Source organism: Myotis brandtii, unplaced genomic scaffold (genome assembly GCF_000412655.1).
Source record: "Myotis brandtii unplaced genomic scaffold, ASM41265v1 scaffold212, whole genome shotgun sequence".
In the NCBI taxonomy this organism is placed as follows: domain Eukaryota; kingdom Metazoa; phylum Chordata; class Mammalia; order Chiroptera; family Vespertilionidae; genus Myotis; species Myotis brandtii.
Window position 1 is genome coordinate 1354387 of NW_005357931.1, and position 20946 is coordinate 1375332.

General features: G+C 42.6%; 1 protein-coding gene across 2 annotated transcripts in view; it reads left to right on the top strand.

Moving 5' to 3' along the window:
* Window positions 1–20946, top strand: part of EPG5 (ectopic P-granules autophagy protein 5 homolog (C. elegans)) — an 88362-nt gene that overhangs the window by 20044 nt on the left and 47372 nt on the right. For both annotated transcript variants that reach the window (XM_005865750.2, XM_005865751.2), the window contains exons 10-22: window positions 212–367; window positions 1215–1372; window positions 3180–3334; window positions 6700–6840; window positions 8104–8268; window positions 10416–10535; window positions 11135–11394; window positions 14925–15065; window positions 15679–15823; window positions 16021–16218; window positions 16579–16689; window positions 18444–18566; window positions 20102–20268. In XM_005865750.2, coding sequence (XP_005865812.1) covers window positions 212–367; window positions 1215–1372; window positions 3180–3334; window positions 6700–6840; window positions 8104–8268; window positions 10416–10535; window positions 11135–11394; window positions 14925–15065; window positions 15679–15823; window positions 16021–16218; window positions 16579–16689; window positions 18444–18566; window positions 20102–20268 — 2040 coding nt within the window. The remainder of the gene's footprint in view (window positions 1–211; window positions 368–1214; window positions 1373–3179; window positions 3335–6699; window positions 6841–8103; window positions 8269–10415; window positions 10536–11134; window positions 11395–14924; window positions 15066–15678; window positions 15824–16020; window positions 16219–16578; window positions 16690–18443; window positions 18567–20101; window positions 20269–20946) is intronic.

Here is a 20946-nt window from a genome sequence, read left to right on the forward strand (position 1 = left end):
TGACAGACTATATATTTTACTTTATTTTGTTTATTGTCTGTTTTCCCTACACTAAATGTAAGCTCCATGAGTGTAGGGGTTCCCTCCCCCCATTGAGTTCCCTTCAGAACATAGAAGATAGTAGGTGTTCAGTAATGCTTCAGATAGAATTAAAGCTGTCGACAGTGAGGACATTAATGAAGAGTGCTGTCTTGTCCTTCCTCATGCTCAGGATGACTCTTGGTTATGTGAGTGACCATTGGGCACAGTATGTGAGCCACAACCAGGGCGTGGGGTTGGCCCTGGAGCCCTACTCCATGGAGAAACTACAGGTTGAATTTGATGAGCTGTTTTTGAGAGCTGTCCTCCATGTGCTGAAAGCCAAAAGGTAAGAAGTATGACGTTAAGTGTTGAGAGATGGCTCCCTGGCTAGTGAGAAAGATTGACATGAAAGTATTGACTGAAGTAGATTCCTTGTAATGGCTTAGTGTGTTTCCTCTAGTCCTTATCTTGAGCAAATTCATGGGCTTTAGTTTTCTTATCTATAGTGTTGACTGAAATGATCTCTCAGGTTTCTTTTGGTCTTAAAATAACTGGATTCTGAGATCTAGTTTTGATGCCCCTGAACTTGTCGGGTAGCTTTGAGCAGGGGATGACCTTTACTTCACACCCACCTGGTGCCCGCAGTGAGGCAGAGTAGGTGCTCAGTGCATGGTACAGATGATTTTCTGACTTCTTGTTCAAGTTGTGAAAAGTCACTGGAGGGTTTTTGACTCCCCACTCACCCACTCCCCGTGAACCTGCATGCTTGCTCAGGCACATACATCCACACCTCTGCAGCCTGTTGGTCACTCAGCTCTTAAAAGAATCTTTGGTTCAAAATCCATTTCTGCCCCTTATTACCATCCTCTCTGTGCCCCAGTAGCCTCATAATGTGTGAATTGGGGATAATATCAATAGCAGTGCTTGCCTTGGTTTTAGTGAGGATGGAATGAGTTGATATAAGCATGAAGCAGTGATTACAACAGTGCCTGGCACAGACTGAGTCCTTTGTGCGGATTTCCTGTGACCGTGATCTGTCCTCAAGGTGTTGATGACCGAGACATGTTAGAAAAATTACTGTAGTATGATTTAAGAGTTTTTTCCCTGTCAGAGCTGAAGGTTTGTCTACTTTCTCAGTGTGGTGAGGTTGACTGATAATATAAAATGCTTCCTGCTCTTTTTGAAACACGCAGACTTGGCATTTGGCTGTTTATGTCGGAAATGCCTTTTGGAACACTGTCGGTCCAGATGCTCTGGAAACTCTTCTACCTCATGCACCAGGCGGAGAGCGGGACCCTGGAGACCCTCTGCACCGCCCTCCCACCCGCGGAGTGCAAGAAGCAGCTGCAAGGTATAGCCCCCCGGAACAGGCATCCTCTTTCCCCACCTGTGCGCCTGTCCTCTGCATTGCTTTCTTCTCTTCACTCTTAGAAGGTCTAAGGCAGCCGTGGGCAAACTACGGCCTGAGGGCCGGATCCGGCCCGTTTGAAATGAATAAAACTAAAAAAAAAGACCGTACCCTTTTATGTAATGATGTTTACTTTGAATTTATATTAGTTCACACAAACACTCCATCCATGCTTTTGTTCCGGCCCTCCGGTCCAGTTTAAGAACCCATTGTGGCCCTCGAGTCAAAAAGTTTGCCCACCCCTGGTCTAAGGGAATGTTTTACGTTGCGTATTTGGGTGATAATTTTGAAATTCGAGTTTTTGTGGTTTTTGACTTATTAGAATGTAGTTTCAGATTTCATTATTCTAGAATGCTCTGGATAGTAATTTCTGTGGTAAACCCAATTTGGGGATGGGAAATGAAAATGCGGTTGGTAAATGCCCCATGGAGTTATTATTATTTTTTAAAATTATTATTATTATTTTATTGATTTCAGAGAAGAAGGGAGAGGGAGAGAGAGATAGAAATATCAATGATGAGAGAATCATTGATTGGCTGCCTCCTGCATACCACCTACTGGGGATCGCCACCTATTGGGAATCGAGCTTGCAACTGCGGGCATGTGCCCTTGACAGGAGTCGAACCTGGGACCCTTCAGTCCACAGACTGATGCTCTATCCACTGAGCCAAACCAGCTAGGGCCCCATGGAGTTATTTTGAAGATACAGGAAATTTGATATACTACCTTCGATATCTCAGATGTGTGAGCATATGAAAAGCACTGTTGGCTTGTTGCCTTCTTACTGTGGAAAGGTCTATCAGGGGAATGTGTTTTCTAAACATTATTTTTCTTCACTCTGTACAACTTGCCTTTGCAGCATTTAGTTTTCTGTCATGCATTGCAAAGCTATTGACTAATACTGCCCCCTATTGGCAAAATGTAATGTTGCTTACATGGCATCCTCTGAGAAATAGGCAAAACTTATGGGGGAGGGGGGGTGGGTAGCAAAAGTAAGTTTATAGTTGTGAGTACGTGAAAGGTTTTATTATTTATTAATTATTGTATTATTTTCCATATGAACAGCTGTAAGCCTACTTTTACCCCACCCTGTATACTGTGTGTCACATTCATCAGTATTTCAGTCATTGTTATAATCGGTTTCTTGCCCCAAATTTTCATTTATAATCAAATCTCTTTAGTTTGGCATGCCACGCTTGTGCTGAGTAGTTTGCCAGTCTTAGCGGTTTTTGTTAGCAGGGTTGCCATTCATTTGCCAGGCAATTTTCAAGTAGCTTCAAGTTTGCCTTTGAAGATGTCTCACCTAGTGACAGTGCTAGTGCTTTGCAGTTGACAAAGCGCTTTACCAGTGACATGTCATTTAATCTTAAATAAACTTTGGAAGCAGATGAGGAAACTGAGGCTTGAAGATGTTAAATGTCAACTCTGAGGCTACATTATCGTTAGAGTAGGAAATTTATCTGGCCCAGCCTTCTTCTTGGTGCCTGTAGAAATCCATTCTGGAACAAAGAAAGAGAGTTTTTGTTGTCTTGTTTTAGCAGGAAAGAAATGAAAGTTTAACCACATGTATACCTCCTGTATAAACAGGAGAGACCCAGGCACATTGAGTAACTTCAAGAAAGAACTTTTGTATCTTTACATATTTCTGAATATCTTTTAAATTTGATATCTTCTTTCTCTCTGGAAGAGTAATTAAAGTGATATATATTTATTCTTTCCCCATTTTAATTTTTTTGATTTGAACTTGCAGACCCAGAACATTTTGTGAACTTTGAGAAGTGTCTTTCTTCCATGAATAGCTCAGACGAGATTTGCCTTCTGACTACATTTGCTCAGATGGCTCAGGCCCGGAGAACCGATGTGGATGAAGACTTCGTAAAAATTATTGTTCTGGAGATATATGAGGTTAGAATATTAAGTTTTAGAAGTCTGCTAAAAAAATATTTTCTTTTGGATTATCCCCTCATTGATTCTTTTGGAATTGCTTTAAAAAGTAAAAGTGACTGTTGTGTACTGTCCGCTCTCATGGGAGCTGGTAATCAAAGGAACATCATCCTATATAATAAAAGTCTAATATGCTGTGTCAGGTCGTTCGGTCATCTGTTCAACCAATCAAAGTGTAATATGCTAATGATATGCTAAGGCCACTCAACCGCTTGCTATGACGTGCACTGACCACCAGGGGACAGTCGACCAGTCGCTATGACATGTACTGACCACCCCAAGGGGCAGACAGTCGACCAGTTGACCAGTCGCTATGATGTGCACTGACCACCAGGGGACAGATGCTCCGACCAGTAGGTTAGCTTGCTGCTGGGGTCCAGCCGATAAGGATGGGTCAAACACTCCCTGGAGCCCTCCCCCGGTTCCTTCCCAGCTGGTCAACCTCCCGCGTCCCTCCCCGGCCCCGATTGTGCACTGGTGGGGTCCCTCGACCTCACCTGCGCTCTCTCGCAATCTAGGACCCCTTGGGGGATGTCGGAGAGCTGGTTTCGGCCCGATCCCACAGGCCAGGCCAAGGGACCCCACTGGTGCATGAATTCATGCACCGGGCCTCTAGTTTTACTAAAAGGAGAGTGTTGAAAATATGAATCATTCCCATTCCATTTCCCCCTATTATTTTTTGACATTTGATGCAATAGTTTTGATAAGGAATAGACAATCTGATACAGCCTGATGCTCATAATTTTTTTCTTTTTTAAATATTTTTTTATTGTCTTCAGAGAGGAAGAGAGAAGGGGAGAGAGAGAGAGAGAAACATCAATGATAAGAGAGAATCATTGATTGGCTGCCTCCTATATGCCCCACACCAGGAATCGAGCCTGCAACCTGGGCATGTGCCCTGACCGAGAATTGAACTGCGAACTCCTGATTCATAGGTTGACGCTCAACCACTGAGCCACGCCAGCCAGGCGATACTCATAGTTTCTTTCTTTTTTTTTTTTTTTTTAAAATATATTTCATTGTTTTTTTTACAGAGAGAGGGGGATAGAAAGTTAGAAACATCGATCAGCTGCCTCCTGCGCACCCCCTACTGGGGATGTGCCTGTAACCAAGGTACATGCCCTTGACCGGAATTGAACCTGGGACTCTTCAGTCTGTAGGCCGACGCTCTAGCCACTGAGCTAAATTGGTTAGGGCTCATAGTTTCTATACTGTCTGTTCTCTCTACCCTCCCTCTCCATCCCTGCCAATAATATGGAAATCTGGCTTTTAAGTTAGTTTAAAGGAGATGATGAAAAGAATACTGAACCTGGAGTTAGAAGGCCTGGATTTCTTTTCAATTTGCTATTAATTGCCCATCTCATATCAGAAAAGATACCACTCTTTTTTTTAATATATATTTTATTGATTTTTTTACAGAGAGGAAGGGAGAGGGATAGAGAGTTAGAAACATCAATGGGAGAGAAACATCGATCAGCTGCCTCTTGCACACTCCTCATGGGATGTGCCTGCAACCAAGGTACATGCCCTCGACCGAAATCGAACCTGGGACCTTTCAGTCCGCAGGCCAACGCTCTATCCACTGAGCCAAACCAGCTAGGGCTACTTTACCACTCTTGGCCTCAGTTTCCTCATCTATAAAATGACTAGCTGGGCCCTGGCCAATGTGGCTCAGTTGGTTGGGTATCGTCCTGTGCACTGAAATGTTACTGGTTCGATTCTGGTCAGGGCACATGTCTGGGTTGTGGGCTCGATCCCCGGTGGGGGGCATGTAGGAGGCAGGCTATTGATGTTATTAGGCTCTCACATTAATGTTTCTCCCTCTCCTATCCCCTCTCTCTCTAAAAAATCAATAAAAAATATTTAAAAAATAAAATAAAGATGAGATTCTCGTTTTCTTCACTTTTTTACTGAGCCATCCCTGACAATGGAGGAGAGTGAACTTTGGACCCTTGAATGTCTAAGGACATAACCCTAAGTGGTTATTAAAACTTTCATTGGAGTTTTGTGTATATTAAAATAAAAGTATATTTAATTTAGGCTGTAATTTATCTGTTTATCTTCATAAAAAGTATTTGCTCCAGCCCTAGTCAGTTTTGCTCAGTGGTGAGAGCATCGGCCCTTGGACTGAAAGGTCGCAGGTTCGATTCTGGTCAAGGGCACGTACCTCTGTTGCAGGCTAGATCCCCAACCCCAGTAGGGATGCATGCGGGAGGCAACTGATCGATGTGTCTCTTTCACATCGAAGTTTCTCTGTCTGTTCCTCTCCCACTCTCTCTAAAAATCAATGGAAAAAATAATCTCAGGTGAGGATTAAGAACAACAACAAAAGTATTTCCTCCAAACTATTCAAGTAAACTCCAGTAAAATTATGTTTCAAGAAGAGTCTCTGAGGTTATTTTCCTTAACCTAGTACTCCAGTTTAAGAATGGCCAAGAGGATGAATTCTTTTCCAGGATCAAATAAGCTATTAAGCTGTACTTACGCTTATGTGTCGTAACCATGCATGAGGCTAAGGTCTGGATGCATCTGCAATTCCAAACTATCTCCATGTTGTGAAAAACTTGGGGTAGAGGTATGTTTTCACATGCATTAAAATTGCTTTAGCAGTGGATCGCAGCATTCTCCAAATCCTAAAGTAACATTTATGCCCTTGAATAATGTTTCAAGTGTTTTGACCAGTACTCACAGTAAAAATTACACTCTGTATTACATTCTGATGCTGTGTGTGCACATATGTAAATTCTTATAAGAAATTAAACCAATACTTAATTTTAAGTGGATGCACTCTCACATTTTTCTATTCTATTTTACTTTACTGTTATTTTTCTGTTCGATTTCATTGTATTTAAAAGGTAAATGCTGGCACCACTGGATTGTGGCCTGTAGTTTGGAAGACATTGTTCAAGAGGAATTGGTAAACATTGATGTTTTAGGAGCTCTTGTAGTTGGGGATCTTATTTTGTGGGAGAGAATATGTATTTCCATGAAATGCATTCTGAATTTTATCATTTTAGTGATTTCCTCAAGTTTAGAAAAGTTTTACATGGAAGGGACTATTTTATTGCTACTTTAGGGTTTACTTTCTGAATCTAGCACATGAAATCATTGTTACATGTTACCTTTCCCCTCTATTCTCTCTCCTTCTACCTCCCAGCTTCAGGGAACACACTTTGTTCTCTGAAGGTCTGACATGTTTTTGAACCTTGTATGAGTTGAGGCTGTTTTTTCACTTTACTTGAAAACATCTCTAAGTAAATTATGGAAATGTGTTTTGACAGATAATTGGTATTAAAAGTGCCATCTCCACTCCCTCCCACTTTTAGGTATCATATGTTACCCTGTCCACCAGAGAGACTTTTTCAAAGGTTGGGCGAGAGCTTTTAGGGGCCATCACAGCTGTTCACCCGGAGATAATTTCTATCCTTTTGGATAGAGTTCAAGACACCATTGACCAGGTTGGAATGGTAAGAGCGCTGCTTTTGTTTATTCGTTTGTTTCTTTTAAATCCTGGAGTAATGGAGCAATGGGCAAAATAGTAAGGCTGTTGGGAATGAGTGAGTCATGGGCACAACAGGACGAAGAGAACATTTAGTGTCCTGGGCTCTGTGCCATTCACATGCCTACTTGGGATCAGCTGCTGCTTATAGAAAAGCTGTGATTGTTTTTCTTTACTCTCCTCAAAGTGACCTTTCTACCTCCCTCAGTAACAGGTTTTTACTTTAAATAATTAGTTATAAAGCCTACAGTTTATTAACAGTTTTTATTTCATAATTTTATATTTTACCCTTGGAAGAAACAACTCTGATTCAGAAACAAGGCACTATTTAAATCAGTCAAAATTAAAAGCAGTAGTTTGAGTTGAGCAAGACACATATAGTTTATTTCTATATTTTTCACAATCACTTTTGTAATGTTTATATAGTTTTTTGTTTGTTAATCCTCGCCAGAAGATATTTTCCCATTGATTTTTAGGGAGAGTGCAAGAGAGAGGGAAAGATAGAAAGAAACGATGTGAGAGAAACACATCGATTGGTTGCTTCCTGCACGAGCCCTGACCAGGGCCTGGGCCAGGGAGGAGCCTGCCACTAAGGTACGTGCCCTTGACCAGAATCGAACCCGGGACCCTTCGGTCCGCAGGCCAACGGTCTATCCACTGAGCAAAATCGGCCAGGGCTTTATATAGTTTTTAATAACAACTTTATTGATATATAATTCATATACCATACAATTAATATACCATATATTCTATCTAGAATGTAGAAGTCAATGTATTTTAGTATTTTCACTGAAATGTACAAACATCACGGCTGTCAATTTTAGGACATTTTATCATCTCAGAAAGCAACCACATGCTCGTTAGCTATCATCGCTCTATCCTTCCATCCCCTCCAGCCCTAAGCAACCACTAATCTACTCTCTCTATATAGTTTTGACTATTCTGCACATGTCATATATGGAATTATGTACACAGGTCTTTTGTGACTAGCATCTTTCATTAGCATGTTTTCCAGGATCATCCATGTTATAGCAGGTGCTAAATATTCATTTTTAATATTAACATTTTTAATATTCATTTGATTTGGTTATCCATTTCATATCTCTAAAAATCAAACAAAATCCATTTTCCTTTGGAGAAAAAATTTTGCAAGCAGTTTAATGATGTAGTATTATATATAGGATTGTCTCTAAGTTTTGATTTTAATTATCATCATTTTCTTCTTAATAAGGTGTCTTTATACTTGTTTAAAGAACTGCCTTTGTATCTTTGGCGACCTTCTGCATCCGAGATAGCTGTGATTCGGGATTGGTTATTGAATTATGACCTGACAATGGTGAAGAACAAATTGGCCTGTGTCATTCTAGAAGGACTGAATTGGGGATTTGGTGAACAGGTATGTGTTGAAACCATTCCTAGGGCAGTGATTTCCAACCTTTTCCATCTCATGTCACACATAAGCTAATTACTAAAATTCTGCAGCTCACCACAAAATACACTTTTTGCTGATCTGACAAAAAATAGGTATAATTTTTTTTCATTCACACCAGCTGGCTATTGTGTTGGCTGTTGTCATTATTTTATTGGACAATCTAAGGAAAAAGGTCAGTGCTCCTGACTAAATAGGTATTGCATGTTTTAAGATTTCTTGCGGCACACTGGTTGAAAATTGCTGCTGTAAACTGCAGGTTCTACACACATCCATTTCAGAGAAACATTTTCTCAAAACATTAACCTTTCTGAGTATCATTTGCAAGATCTGCAGATTCTTTTATCTGTGTCAGAGTTTAGGATCTTCTCTTTCATTCTGTTTTTGCAGAGTGAGCATCCTCTGAATGAAGATAAATTGTTCCACATTGAAAGTTCTTTCCTTTTTTTAAAGACAATTTGTATCTGTTGTTTTATCTTTGGCTATTTACTGCAGTTCCTCCTAATTGCCTCTCCTGCCTCTAGTCAGTCCTTCCTCTTCCTGCATTTTGTCTTGCATGTCATTGTCAGATTTGTCTTCCGAACCGCTCTGGGCTGATTGAGAGCCTGAGCCAGCTTGGGTTCTATTCCCACTCTGCCACCTCCTGGCTCTGTGACTCTGGGCAAGCTCTTTTTTAAAAAAAATTTTTTTTTAAAAAATATATTTCATTGATTTTTTACAGAGAGGAAGGGAGAGAGATAGAGAGTTAGAAACATCGATGTCGATCAGCTGCCTCCTGCACATCTCCTACTGGGGATGTGCCCGCAACCAAGGTACATGCCCTTGACCGGAATCGAACCTGGGACCTTTCAGTCCGCAGGCTGACGCTCTATCCACTGAGCCAAACCGGTTTTGGCTGGGCAAGCTCTTATACTCTCTGGGCCTCAGTTGCTCATCTCTAAGCATCAATATTAATAAGCTTACTTCATAGGGTTTTTGTAAGGATTCAGTAGCTTAGGACATGCTAAAACACGACAGTTCGTGGCACACGCCAAGTACTCAGCGGTGGTAGTTTTTATTAACAATGGTTTGTTATTCTTAAGGCCTTGCTACCTATCAAATGTCTCCAAGATGCCAGGTCAAGTGATTTAAAAAAATTTTTTTTATTTTTTAGTCCTCACCCGAGGATATTTTTTCCATTGATTTTTAGAGAGAGTGGAAGAGTCAGGGAGAGACAGGGAGAAATACTGATGTGTTTGTTTGCCTCCTGTATGAGCTCCGACCAGGGCTGGGGCCTGGTCGGGGAAAGATCCTGCAAGCGAGGTACGTGCCCTTGACCGGAATTGAACCTGGAACCCTTTGGTCTGCAGACCTATGCTCTATGCACTGAGCCAAATGGCTAGGGCTCAAGTGATTTTTGACTGTTAAATCCTTCCTGTCTCTTTACCCTAGGTCAGTAGTCGGCAAACTGCGGCTCGGCAAACCGCGGCTCGCGAGCCACATGCGGCTCTTGGCCCCTTGAGTGTGGCTCTTCCACAAAATACTTACTTCTGCGCATAGGCCACGAAGTTTCAATCGCACTGTACATGCGTGCCCCCACGTGGTATTTTGTGGAAGAGCCACACTCAAGGGGCCAAAGAGCCGCATGTGGCTCGAAAGCCGCGGTTTGCCGACCACGGCCCTAGGTCTTAGTAGTGGACTCCTTGATCAAAATATTTAAACATTTTTAAGGGAAAATGGGAGAGAACTTAGCCCTCCTAGTTGCCTGCCAGCTTTTGTTCCGAGCAAGTCATTTAGTTCTCACGGTCATGGTCAGTGGTTTGCCTGAACATGACTCCTGTTGTACAGATGAGAACACTGAGGCCAGGGGGCTCTTCCCCTAGGGCCGTGGTCGGCAAACCTAGACAGGTCTAAACCTATCTAGGTACAGTGTAATGTTTCTTTAAAATGAGATTTAAATTCCGCCCCCCTCCCCATTGTCATTTTATAACTTAATCATTAGGGAACATGGTTTTTAGAAAATTTAGCTTCTGCATCCAAGATCCTTTTTTCACTATTCAACCTAGTCTTTTGGTTTAAAGGTATATTAAAAAATATCGAGATTGCATATTTGTGCTTAATATTCTCTTTAATAGGGTACCCTTCATCTGGATCAGGCAGTTCATGCTGAAGTGGCTTTAATGATTCTTGAAGCGTACCAGAAATACCTCGCACAGAAGCCATATGCTGGGCTTCTTTCTGAAAGTATGAAGCAGGTATTGCCTTCTCTTATGTATTGAGAACATACATCTCTATTATAAATAGCTTGGGTGGATAAAGTTACCGTATTTACCCTATGGTTCGGTAAAAATTTTCCTTTAAGAAGTAGCCCACATCTGACCGTTTTAATATCGTGGAATTTGAGTTGAGCTACAGAGGTGTGCTGGAGCTGGCCTGTACTGATTGAGACATTTTCAGGAACTCTGCAAGCCAGGTTAACCTATTAGTAGCTTGAAATTGACCATGGTGGGAGTGTTTTTAAACCACCTAAATTGGCAAATGCATGAATGTGTTTCCTCAGCTCCAACTGGTTGGTAAACTTATTTACCAGCACACCATTTTTTTTGCATAATAACTTTTATATTATTATTGTTTTGCTTGGCCTGACTCAGATCAAGTTCACAAAATGACTAGCAAGTAAGCAGAAGTGGTCACTTTGAGAAATTGCTTTAATTTAGTGTCACAAACATGAATACCAGTAAGTGATATGTTCTCTCTTTCAACAGCATTATTGATCACAAAGGAGATGGATGGGTTAGCTTACTGATTTAATGTGCACATGACTAATCTGGTTTAAAATAAATCATTGTTTTAGGTTTCATATTTGGCCAGTATTGTTCGATATGGAGAGACACCTGAGACCTCATTTAACCAATGGGCCTGGAACTTGATCTTGAGGTTAAAACTGCACAAAAATGATTACGGAATGCAGCAGAATTATCCAACTGTTCCTTTCTCCAGCACTGTGCCTGACATGACAGAGTCTCCCACGTTCCATCCCCTCTTGAAGGCTGTTAAAGCGGGCGTTCCCATTGGCTGTTATCTGGCCTTAGCTATGACGACGGTGGGCCACAGGTACAGTGTTGGGGCTGAAATCTTATAGTCAGTGATACTAGAATCTCCTCTTTCACATCCCAAGGTCTGAGGCCTCCATTAAACCTATCTAGAGTAATCAGGGCCAAAGCATAAGCCTTAATTAATAGCCTATCAAGGGGAAATGCTGCCCAAACTCATATGATACATTTGTAAGTTACCTTGTAAGACACAGACAGTTACCTTGTTGCATTATGAAGTGTTGTTGTATGTGTCACCCAGTGTGGAATGTTTATGTCAGCAGTGGATGTATTTATTCTTTTCCTCAGAATAATGATCAAATAAAAACAATTGCTCACTTGTACAGAATTTTAAAGTGATGGCAGCCCTGGTTCCTCAGCTAAAGGGCTAACCCTGCCCAGGGGGATGAAATGCTTGATGAGTCACAGGCTTCTCTGGGACGAGCTCATAGCTGTCTGTATCTCCTCCCCTGGAGCATGTATCCTGCTGTATTGTAGTTGTCTGCCTAATTTTATCAGGGGTCTTCTCTGAGGTTAGAACTCGGGAACTGTGTTTGTCTTGTGTTACCAGAAACAATGAATGAATGAATGCTTAGTTGGTTAAAAATCCTTTACTTTAAAGATCATTTTCCTACAAGGTATTAATTTTTTTCTAGCCTACCCATTTTTCTAAAAACCTCTCTGACCTATGCTTTCTGGTTCTTGCATTTCATACGCATTGTAACACTTTTTAGTATTCTGATTTCAACATCATGTTCCACATTGAGTGTATTTTCAGTGGGATGCCCATTGTCCTATCAGCTGTTTGTGGTCAGCCTTGTGCTATAGAGCAGGAGAGATATGGAGCTGTTAGACAGCTGCCCTCAGGTTGTTGACAGTTTGGTGGAGATGGTAGACAGAAAACAATGGTCAAGTACTAAAGACATACTCATGGGCTGCGTGATATGTATAAAGCAGAGGTTCTCAACGGAGTTGTTCTTTAAATCACTTTTGGATGATTCTAAAAATACCAGTGCAGGGGAGAAGGTGAGAATAATCCTGATTTAATTGGTCTGAGGGGCCAGGTATCTAGATTATTCTAATATAGAGCATGGATTGAGAACCACCAGTATGAGCAGGAATAATTTAAAGGAATGAAAGTCATTAGAGCAGATTACCTTCAATGAGGAGCTAAGCTTTGGAGAGGAGTCTTAATTAGAGAAGACGTCCAAGGAGCAGAGTGGTGACTCACCTCCTCCAGGTGATCAGCACCCAGTGTTGAAGATTCAGCTCAAGGTCACCCCTCCACCCTGCAGCACCTGTGCATTCTGAGCCGCACAGTCACTGTGCTGTAGTGTAAAAGTTTATCTCTCCCTCTCCTTCAAGGTCAGGGCATTGTCTCATTCACCTTTGTACATCCAGAACTTGTACTTAGTAGGTATTGATTGAATGAATGTGAGAAGGAGCACCAGGTGTCTGAGAGGTTAGGAGGAAGAGGCGGGGGAGAAGTGATGAAGAAATACTTCGGACTGAAGCCTGTGATTCCTGTTGGAGAATGGAGGTGATCAGATAGGTCAGTAGGGCCAACTTATTGACAAATTTGAAGGTCAGGTTAAAGGGAAGAATTGATCTACCAGGAAGAGGGGGATGTTATATAGGCCTTTTGGAAGGTATTCTGCATTGTTTCCAGTAGCTCTAGTGTCATTCACAGTTTACTATATCTCACGTTCCTTCTCTTTAAAATGGAAATAATAATAGTTTTGGATTTTATGAGGCCTTAGTGAGTAGTATACATTTAACATGCATAGAACAGTGTCTGGCACATGAATTCTTTGAATGGTGTTCTGAACTTAATTGTTTCATGATTTCTTTAATTTTTTGTAATCATTTTGGGACTATAGCTTCTTATTGATCCTGCTACAGATCCTCTAAAGATAAATACTTGTTTACTGCTAATTACTGGATTCTGAATGGGAGTGAGGGTAAGGATAAGGGGTTTTTTTGAGGGGCTGAACTCTAGTGTAAAAGTCCACCATGATCATCTGGGATGTATACTGGTATATACTAGAACTAAAGCCAATTTTATGAGTGGGCTTGAGGTTTGGGGTAGAGTATGAAAGGAGGTAAGTTGTACTTGAATATAACATCACAGACAGTTCAGAGACAGCAGTCAAAAAAATTACCCAGAATCTTTCTCACCCTAATACAACATTGTTGGGTTTTATTGTTATTGTTTTGATTATTTTTATGCAATATTTTTCTTTTGCTCTTTTTTAGAGTTATAAATATACTAGAGGCCTGGTGCACGAATTCGTGCACCAGTGGGGTTCCTTGGCCTGGCCTGTGGGATCGGGCCGAAACCGGCTCTCTGACATCCCCTGAGGAGTCCCGGATTGCGAGTGGGTGCAGGCCAGGTCGAGAGACCCCACCAGTGTACGATTGGGGCCAGGGAGAGATGTGGGAGGTTGGCCAGCTGGGGAGGGACCACGGGAGGGCTCCAGGGCATGTCCAGCCTGGATCGCTCAATCCCTATTGGCCGGCCCCCAGCAGCAAGCTAACTTACTGGTTGGAGCGTCTGCTCCCTGGTGGTCATTGCACGTCATAGCAACTGGTCGACTGATCCACTGTCTGCCCCCTGATGGTCAGTGCACATCATAGCTAGCGGTTGAGTGGCCTTTAGCAGATCATTAGCATATTATGCTTTGATTGGTTGAACGGACCACCGGACACTTAGCATATTAGGCTTTTATTATATAGGATGCCACTGTAACACAATGAGCATTTTGGTGTGATATCATCCCTGTTTTACCCCCCTATATAACTTTTTTACTAGTAGTTGTAGTCAGAAGTATAACATTTTATGTTTTTCCTCCCTCTATTGTTATAGCAGAAGTATTTTTTCATGTTGCCCATGGCCATCAAATGCATTATCTAAAAATTGTGTAATAATATTCTCATTGAATGGGTTTTCTCAATATTTACATGTCATTTTGGCCTCCGAGTTTGCAATTATAAATAATTCTGAGAAGCACATTTTTACATGGGTTATCTCTCTCTTTTTCTATTTTTGAGATTATTTCTTAAGGATAGATTCTCTGGAGTAAATTTTGATGCCAAAGTGGTTTCAGAAGAACTTTGCCAGAGTGTACTGTCAGATTGAGCTCACCTTTGAGTCTTCTCTTTGCTGTGACTACCTTGTAGGAGTAGCAAACAATGAGAGCCCCTTAACGCTTAGCAGAAGCACCATTTGGGAAACAAAATAGGGTCGCAGCAAGCTCTCTGGACTAGAAATTTGCCAACCTGGGTTCTCATTTTGACCCTACACTAGGAAATTATGTGAATTTGGGCACATACTTCACCTTTCTCATCTATAAAATGAAAATATAGATGAACTTTTAAGTTCCTTTGTACTTCCAGACTTCCGATTCTAATACTGTGTGAAGTTTGTGTATGCACGAATGTGCTGGAGACCTAAGATAATCCTGGTATCATGTAGGCTGACAGCTCACTGGAAGAACATCAGTTTATGAACTGGCTGCCTTGTATGCTCATTGCCTTTTTCTTTTTCCATAGCATTGAGAAGTTCTGTGCAGAAGGCATCCCACTGTTGGGAATTCTGGTCCAGTCGAGGCATTTGAGAACAGTGGTCCATGTCCTGGACAAGATTCTGCCTTTGTTTTACCCTTGCCAGTATTACCTTCTGAAGAATGAGCAGTAAGTAGAGAACAGCTCAGCAGGTACAGATGACTACGTCTCTGATTTCTGTGTGCTGCTACCATCTGTACAGTGGTGAGCAAAGCAGGCCGGGCATTGCTGTCAGACACAGGAAGTTATCACATCCTCAGGATGCAGTTACTGGTTTTAAGGACCATGAAGGAAAACAACAGGGTGCTATGAGAGAGGTTAATGGGTTAGATGCATTTTAGATAAGTGCCCTATATGTGACCTGTGTGAAGTTGACACCCAAGAAAATATTGTGGAATGATTTTGTTAACATTTCTGCTTTTGTTAGTGAAGTGGGGAGTGTAGAAGGGATATTGGGGCACTTTGGAGTGTTTTTCCTCAGATTCTCTTTAATTTGCACGTGTTTGTGTGTCTTGGGTCTGTTCATATCCTTCTCCAGGTAAATACAATTCCTTTTAACCCACATGAAATTGGAAAACTTGATTCTTTTGAAATTCTTGAGGGTTTATCAGAATCCCTAAATAAAGCTGGTCTAAAAATGGGACCACTTTAATAGTTTTCTTCTTTTTCGTAAGTAATTACCCACTGGAAATTCTGTTGACTTTGTTTGGAAGATAAAGTGTGTCATTGTATGTGTTGGCAGGTTTCTGTCACACCTCCTGCTGTTCCTGCACTTGGACAGTGGCGTCCCTCAGGGTGTCACGCAGCAGGTCACCCACAAGGTGGCACAGCATCTGACTGGAGCCAGCCATGGGGACAATGTGAAGCTTCTCAACAGCATGATCCAGGTCAGGGCCCTTCCCAAGCACCCCTAGTGCCAGCGCATCTCCATGTTGGTCATTCCAGAGCTCTTGGCACAGTCCTTTTGGCCAAGAAAGTCAGTAGATTGGGGTTTTGGAGTGGAGGTAGATATTATTTTGTTGGTGTTTTAAAAAATGGGAGGTTGGTTATTACCTTTCACCTCACCTGAGCCCTTTCTCCATAGGCCCACATATCTGTAAGCACTCAGCCCAATGAGGTGGGCCCCATTGCCGTATTGGAGTTTTGGGTTCAGGCTCTAATAAGCCAACATCTTTGGTTCCGAGAACAACCCATCCTCTTCCTTATGGACCACTTGTGTAAAACAGCTTTTCAGCTCATGCAGGAGGACTGTGTGCAGAAATTACTCTACCAGCAACATAAGGTAAACCTATTAGAGAATTTATCTTTCAGGCCCTTGCTAGATAGTAGCCTTCTAAGGAGCTTCCCCTCAAAACACCATTCTCAGCACTACTCTGTGGCTAAAAAAGTCTTATCTCAGTAACCGCAGTCCATTGGCTCAGATCCCCATAAAGCCAAAGAAATATCCCTGCACTCCCATTACATTTGGCTGAAATACACTGCCTGGGTCTGTGATTGCTGGTGGACTAATGAATTATTGAAATCCGTGTCTTACCAGAATCTTACATTATAGTAAGATAATTGCTGATATTCCTGAAAAGGTCATTGATAAGTTGTTTTTTTAAAGCCTCCTCTCTCTGCTCCAATCCTCTCCCCGGTGTAGAATGCTTTGGGTTACCACTGTGACCGGAGTCTGCTCTCTTCCTTGGTGAGCTGGATCGTGGCCGGCAACATCACTCCTTCCTTCGTGGAGGGCTTGGCCACGCCCAGTCAGGTAGGAAACTTTCGGGAGCATTTGTTACCTCAGTGAACTTTAATATCGTTATCATCCTTACTAGTACATTATTACTAGCCTACCATAACTAGCATTGACATGGCACTCACTAGGAGAATACGTCTTCATCTCATCCTCACAGTAGCCTCTGCTGAGTTTCACTGTCGCTGTTTCTGTTTCATAGAGGGGTTAACTGAGGTTTGATGGCATTCGTGGCTGGCTCAGGTTCAGACAGCTCGAGACCAGACTCGGTCTGCCTGACTGCACAGCCTGGCCAGCCGCATGGCAGAGTGGTTAACAGTGGACACTGGAGCCAGAGGATGCTGCCATTTGCTAGTGCTGTGCCCTGGGCAGCTTGCTTACCTCTCTGTCCTCAGTTTCCTCAACTGTCAAAAGGAAGTAATGATTGCACCAAAATGCAAAGCATTAGAACAGTGCTTAGCATGTAGTGCTCACTGGATAGGTGTTGGCTGTTATTATTGCTGTCATCATTATCACCAGCACATTATTTTCATCATTATTACCACCTCTTAGACTTCGTGTTGAATTACGCCTGTTTCATCACTTAAGCCAGTAGTAACATCCTTCACCTCCTATCAGTCTTACCTCCTGCTTATACTTCTTGGGATCTAGCTGAAGCCAACTCCTTGCTGTTACCTGCTAACGTCTTTGCCTTTGCCTAGCTCCATGGTCAGCAAACTGCGGCTCTCGAGCCACATGCGGCTCTTTGGCCCCTTGAGTGTGGCTCTTCCTAAGCCTTAGGAGTACCCTAATTAAGTTAATAACAATGTACCTATCTATATAGTTTAAGTTTAAAAAATTTGGCTCTCAAAAGAAATTTCAATCATTGTACTGTTGATATTTGGCTCTGTTGACTAATGAGTTTGCCGACCACTGCCCCAGCCTATCCAGGTGCTGGATGGAAGATGTGAAGTTGCTATTCCCTTTATTGGTCTCAAAAGAAATTTCACTTGTTGTACTGTTGATGTTTGGCTCTGTTGACTAATGAGTTTGCCGACCACTGGCCTAGCTGATTGTTTTACTAGGCAAGCCTTTTCCTCCAGTCTCTACGTAGAGCCTTCTCTGAACATGCCCTCCCTCCTCTGGCTTCCCATAGCACATTATTCCTGACTCAGTAGTCACCACCACACACTTCCACATTTGGTTACTTACGTATTAGTCTTGTCTCCTGTTAGAAGGAAAACTTCTTTAAAAAAAATATTTTCATTGATTTCAGAGAGAGGAAGGGAGAGGGAGAAAGAGATAGAAACATCAATGATGAGAAAGAATCATCAATCAACTGCCTCCTGCACACCCCTTACCGGGGATGGAGTTTGCAACCTGGGCATGTGCCCTGACTGGGAATCGAACTGTGACCTCCTGGTTCATGGGTCTATGCTCAATCACTGAGCCACACCGGCTGGGCTAGATGGAAAACTTCTTAAGAGCAGAGCTTGTGTCTACCTCTCTTTCCTGTCTTCCATGCATATAGAAACTGCCTGCTAAATATTTTTGAGCAAACAACATCCTGTTTTAGTATAAAGGAATTTGACATTTTTAAGTGAACTGTTTTATCTGAATTTATATCTGTGATAAGAGTATAGATAAGTATGAAAACTGTTAATTTTAGAAACCCTAAATATTTGTTGATTGAGATCTATGATAGGAAAGATATTAGTTTGTGGATTATCAGGATGTATTTTGTTTGCCAAGAGAGCTGCTGATTGCTCTACTGTTACCTGTTGTCATCGTAGGTGTGGTTTGCATGGACCGTCCTGAACATGGAGTCCATCTTTGAAGAAGATTCTCAGCTCAGAAGAGTTGTTGAAGGGGAATTAGTTATAAACCCTTCTTTCACTCCTGACCAAGCTTTGAAGGTGCAAATACCAGTTCTGCATTTGAGTGGGAGAAGGTGGTTTATACTTTGATGCTGATGGATTCACCTGTAGCTTTTGAACACCTATGTTTTCGTTTGTTGTGAATGTTTGGAAAGCACATAACTAGGCCAATGTAGAAAATGTTATACTTGAAGTGTATGTGTCTTTCCCAGGGTTCATTTCACATTGAGAGTCACACGGATTATTGAAGGCCGTGCTCATTGCATGTGAAGGAGATCACCAGTGTTTTAAAGCAATTTCCAGTGTGTCCCACGTGCATCAGAATCTCCTGGAGATTCTTGGACTCCCAACTTCTGAAATTCTGAGTTTGGAGTAGGATCAGGAATTTATTTTTAAAAACTCCCTAGCTGATCCTCAGGCTCACTAAAGTATGAGAAAGACTGAAACAGAGCTTTAGAACTAACTAAGTGCCTTCTCTTTTAGGGTCCCCCAAGCGTGTCAGACTTGTGGCCGGTAGGCCGCATGCCTCATTTAAATGCCGGCTGCAAGTTTGACATGCTTGGACTATAGACTTTGCTTTGGAGTTTCAGAGCCTATTAAACAATTTATCACTCTTGAAAGTCCTTTTAAAAATCTAATTTTCAAGAGATTTATAAAGTTTGACAGTAAACTTTACTTTTGGTTTTCATCTTTCTTTTTTTTTAATAAACGTTTGGTGTTTTATTTTTATTTATTTATTATTATTCACTAGAGGCCTGGTGCACGACATTCGTGCACTCGGTGGGGGAGGGGTCCCTCAGTCCGGCTTGTGCCCTCTCGCAGTCTGGGACCCTCATTCCTTACCACCTGCCTGTAGCAGAGGTGGGAGAGGCTCCCGCCACCGCTGCTGCACTCGCCAGCTGTGAGCCTGGCTTCTGGCTGAGTGGTGCTTCCCCTGTGGGAGCGCACTGACCACCAGGGGGCAGCTCCTGTATTGAGCATCTGCCCCCTGGTGGTCAGTGCGCATCATAGCGACAGGTTGTTCCACAGTTTGGTCAATTTGCATATTAGGTTTTTATTATATAGGATTTTAAAATATATTTTTATTTCAGATAGGAAGGGAGAGGGAGAGAGAGAGAGAAACATCAATGATGAGAGAGAATCATTGATCAGCCTGCCTCCTACACAACCCCCGCCCCCACCCCCCCGCTGGGGATAGAGACCACAACCAGGCATGTGCCCTTGACCAGACTCGAACCCGGGACCCTTCAGTCCATAGGCCAGCGCTCTATCCACTGAGCCAAACCTGCCAGGGCCATCTCCTACTTTCTTGCGCTGTAGTGTTTTATATGCAAAGACATAAGGGCATGTCAAGGCATGGACATGAGCTTAGACAGGGTGACAGTTGAGACCCTTTTCAATTCTAGGGTCTGTGAAATGTTTTGACAGAAGTAAAGCTACCCCTTATCTCCTGCTAACAAGGAGGTTAAAGTGTTAGCTGTGGGTTGGAGAAGTAAGTTCTGGATCATTTAGAAAGAGCAAACTTTGCACTTGTGTTCATTTCATGGCTGCTCATAGCTCCGCCTCTTCTGTAGAAAGCCCAGGCCCAGCTGAAGCTCCCCCTCGTCCCGTCGCTGCAGAGGCTGCTGGTCTATCGCTGGGCCCACCAGGCTCTTGTCACTCCATCTGATCACCCTCTTCTGCCGCTCATCTGGCAGAAGTTCTTCCTGCTGTACCTGCACCGCCCAGGACCGCAATACGGGTAGGTAGCCAGTACCGTCGTCTGTTTCTGTGAATCCTTCCTGCCTTAGCACTGCTCTGCTGCGCTGAGTTCTCACACTGAGGCGGGTGAGTTAGAGTCTTAGCTAGGAGTCTCCCTTCCTTCCTGCTTCACAATTGTTCAGGGTATATTGTGGCAGCTCTCTCTTTACCATCTCCCATACCCAATGTGGGGAAGACAGCACCCTGGAACCTCTGGAAATGCAAAGGGAGAGAAATTGCCCAAATAGGCTGCTTGTGTGACTGTCATGGGGCTCGTTGGAGGAGATCTGTGATGAGTCAAGCAGCTGTGGACAAAGGCCAAGCTGTGTCTGGCAGCCTTTGGGCTGGGGCTGGGGGTGTCCAACATTTCCATTGGATATGAAGGGACTGACCAGCTGGAACTGCCCACTGTTACTGACCATTGATCTTTAGCTCCAATTCAATTCCTAGCTCATCTTTCACTACCTTAACTCACTGCCTTGAAACGTAAATGTTAATTCTTTGAAACGTCTGTTTTCTACCAGATTGCAAGTTCTTCAAGAGCAGAGACTATTTTTAAAAAATATATATATTTTTATGGATTTCAAAGAGGAAGGGAGAGGGCGAGAGAGATAGAAACGTCAATGAAAGAGAATGATTGGCTGTCTCCTGCATGTGCCCCCCCCCCCCCCCCCCCCGG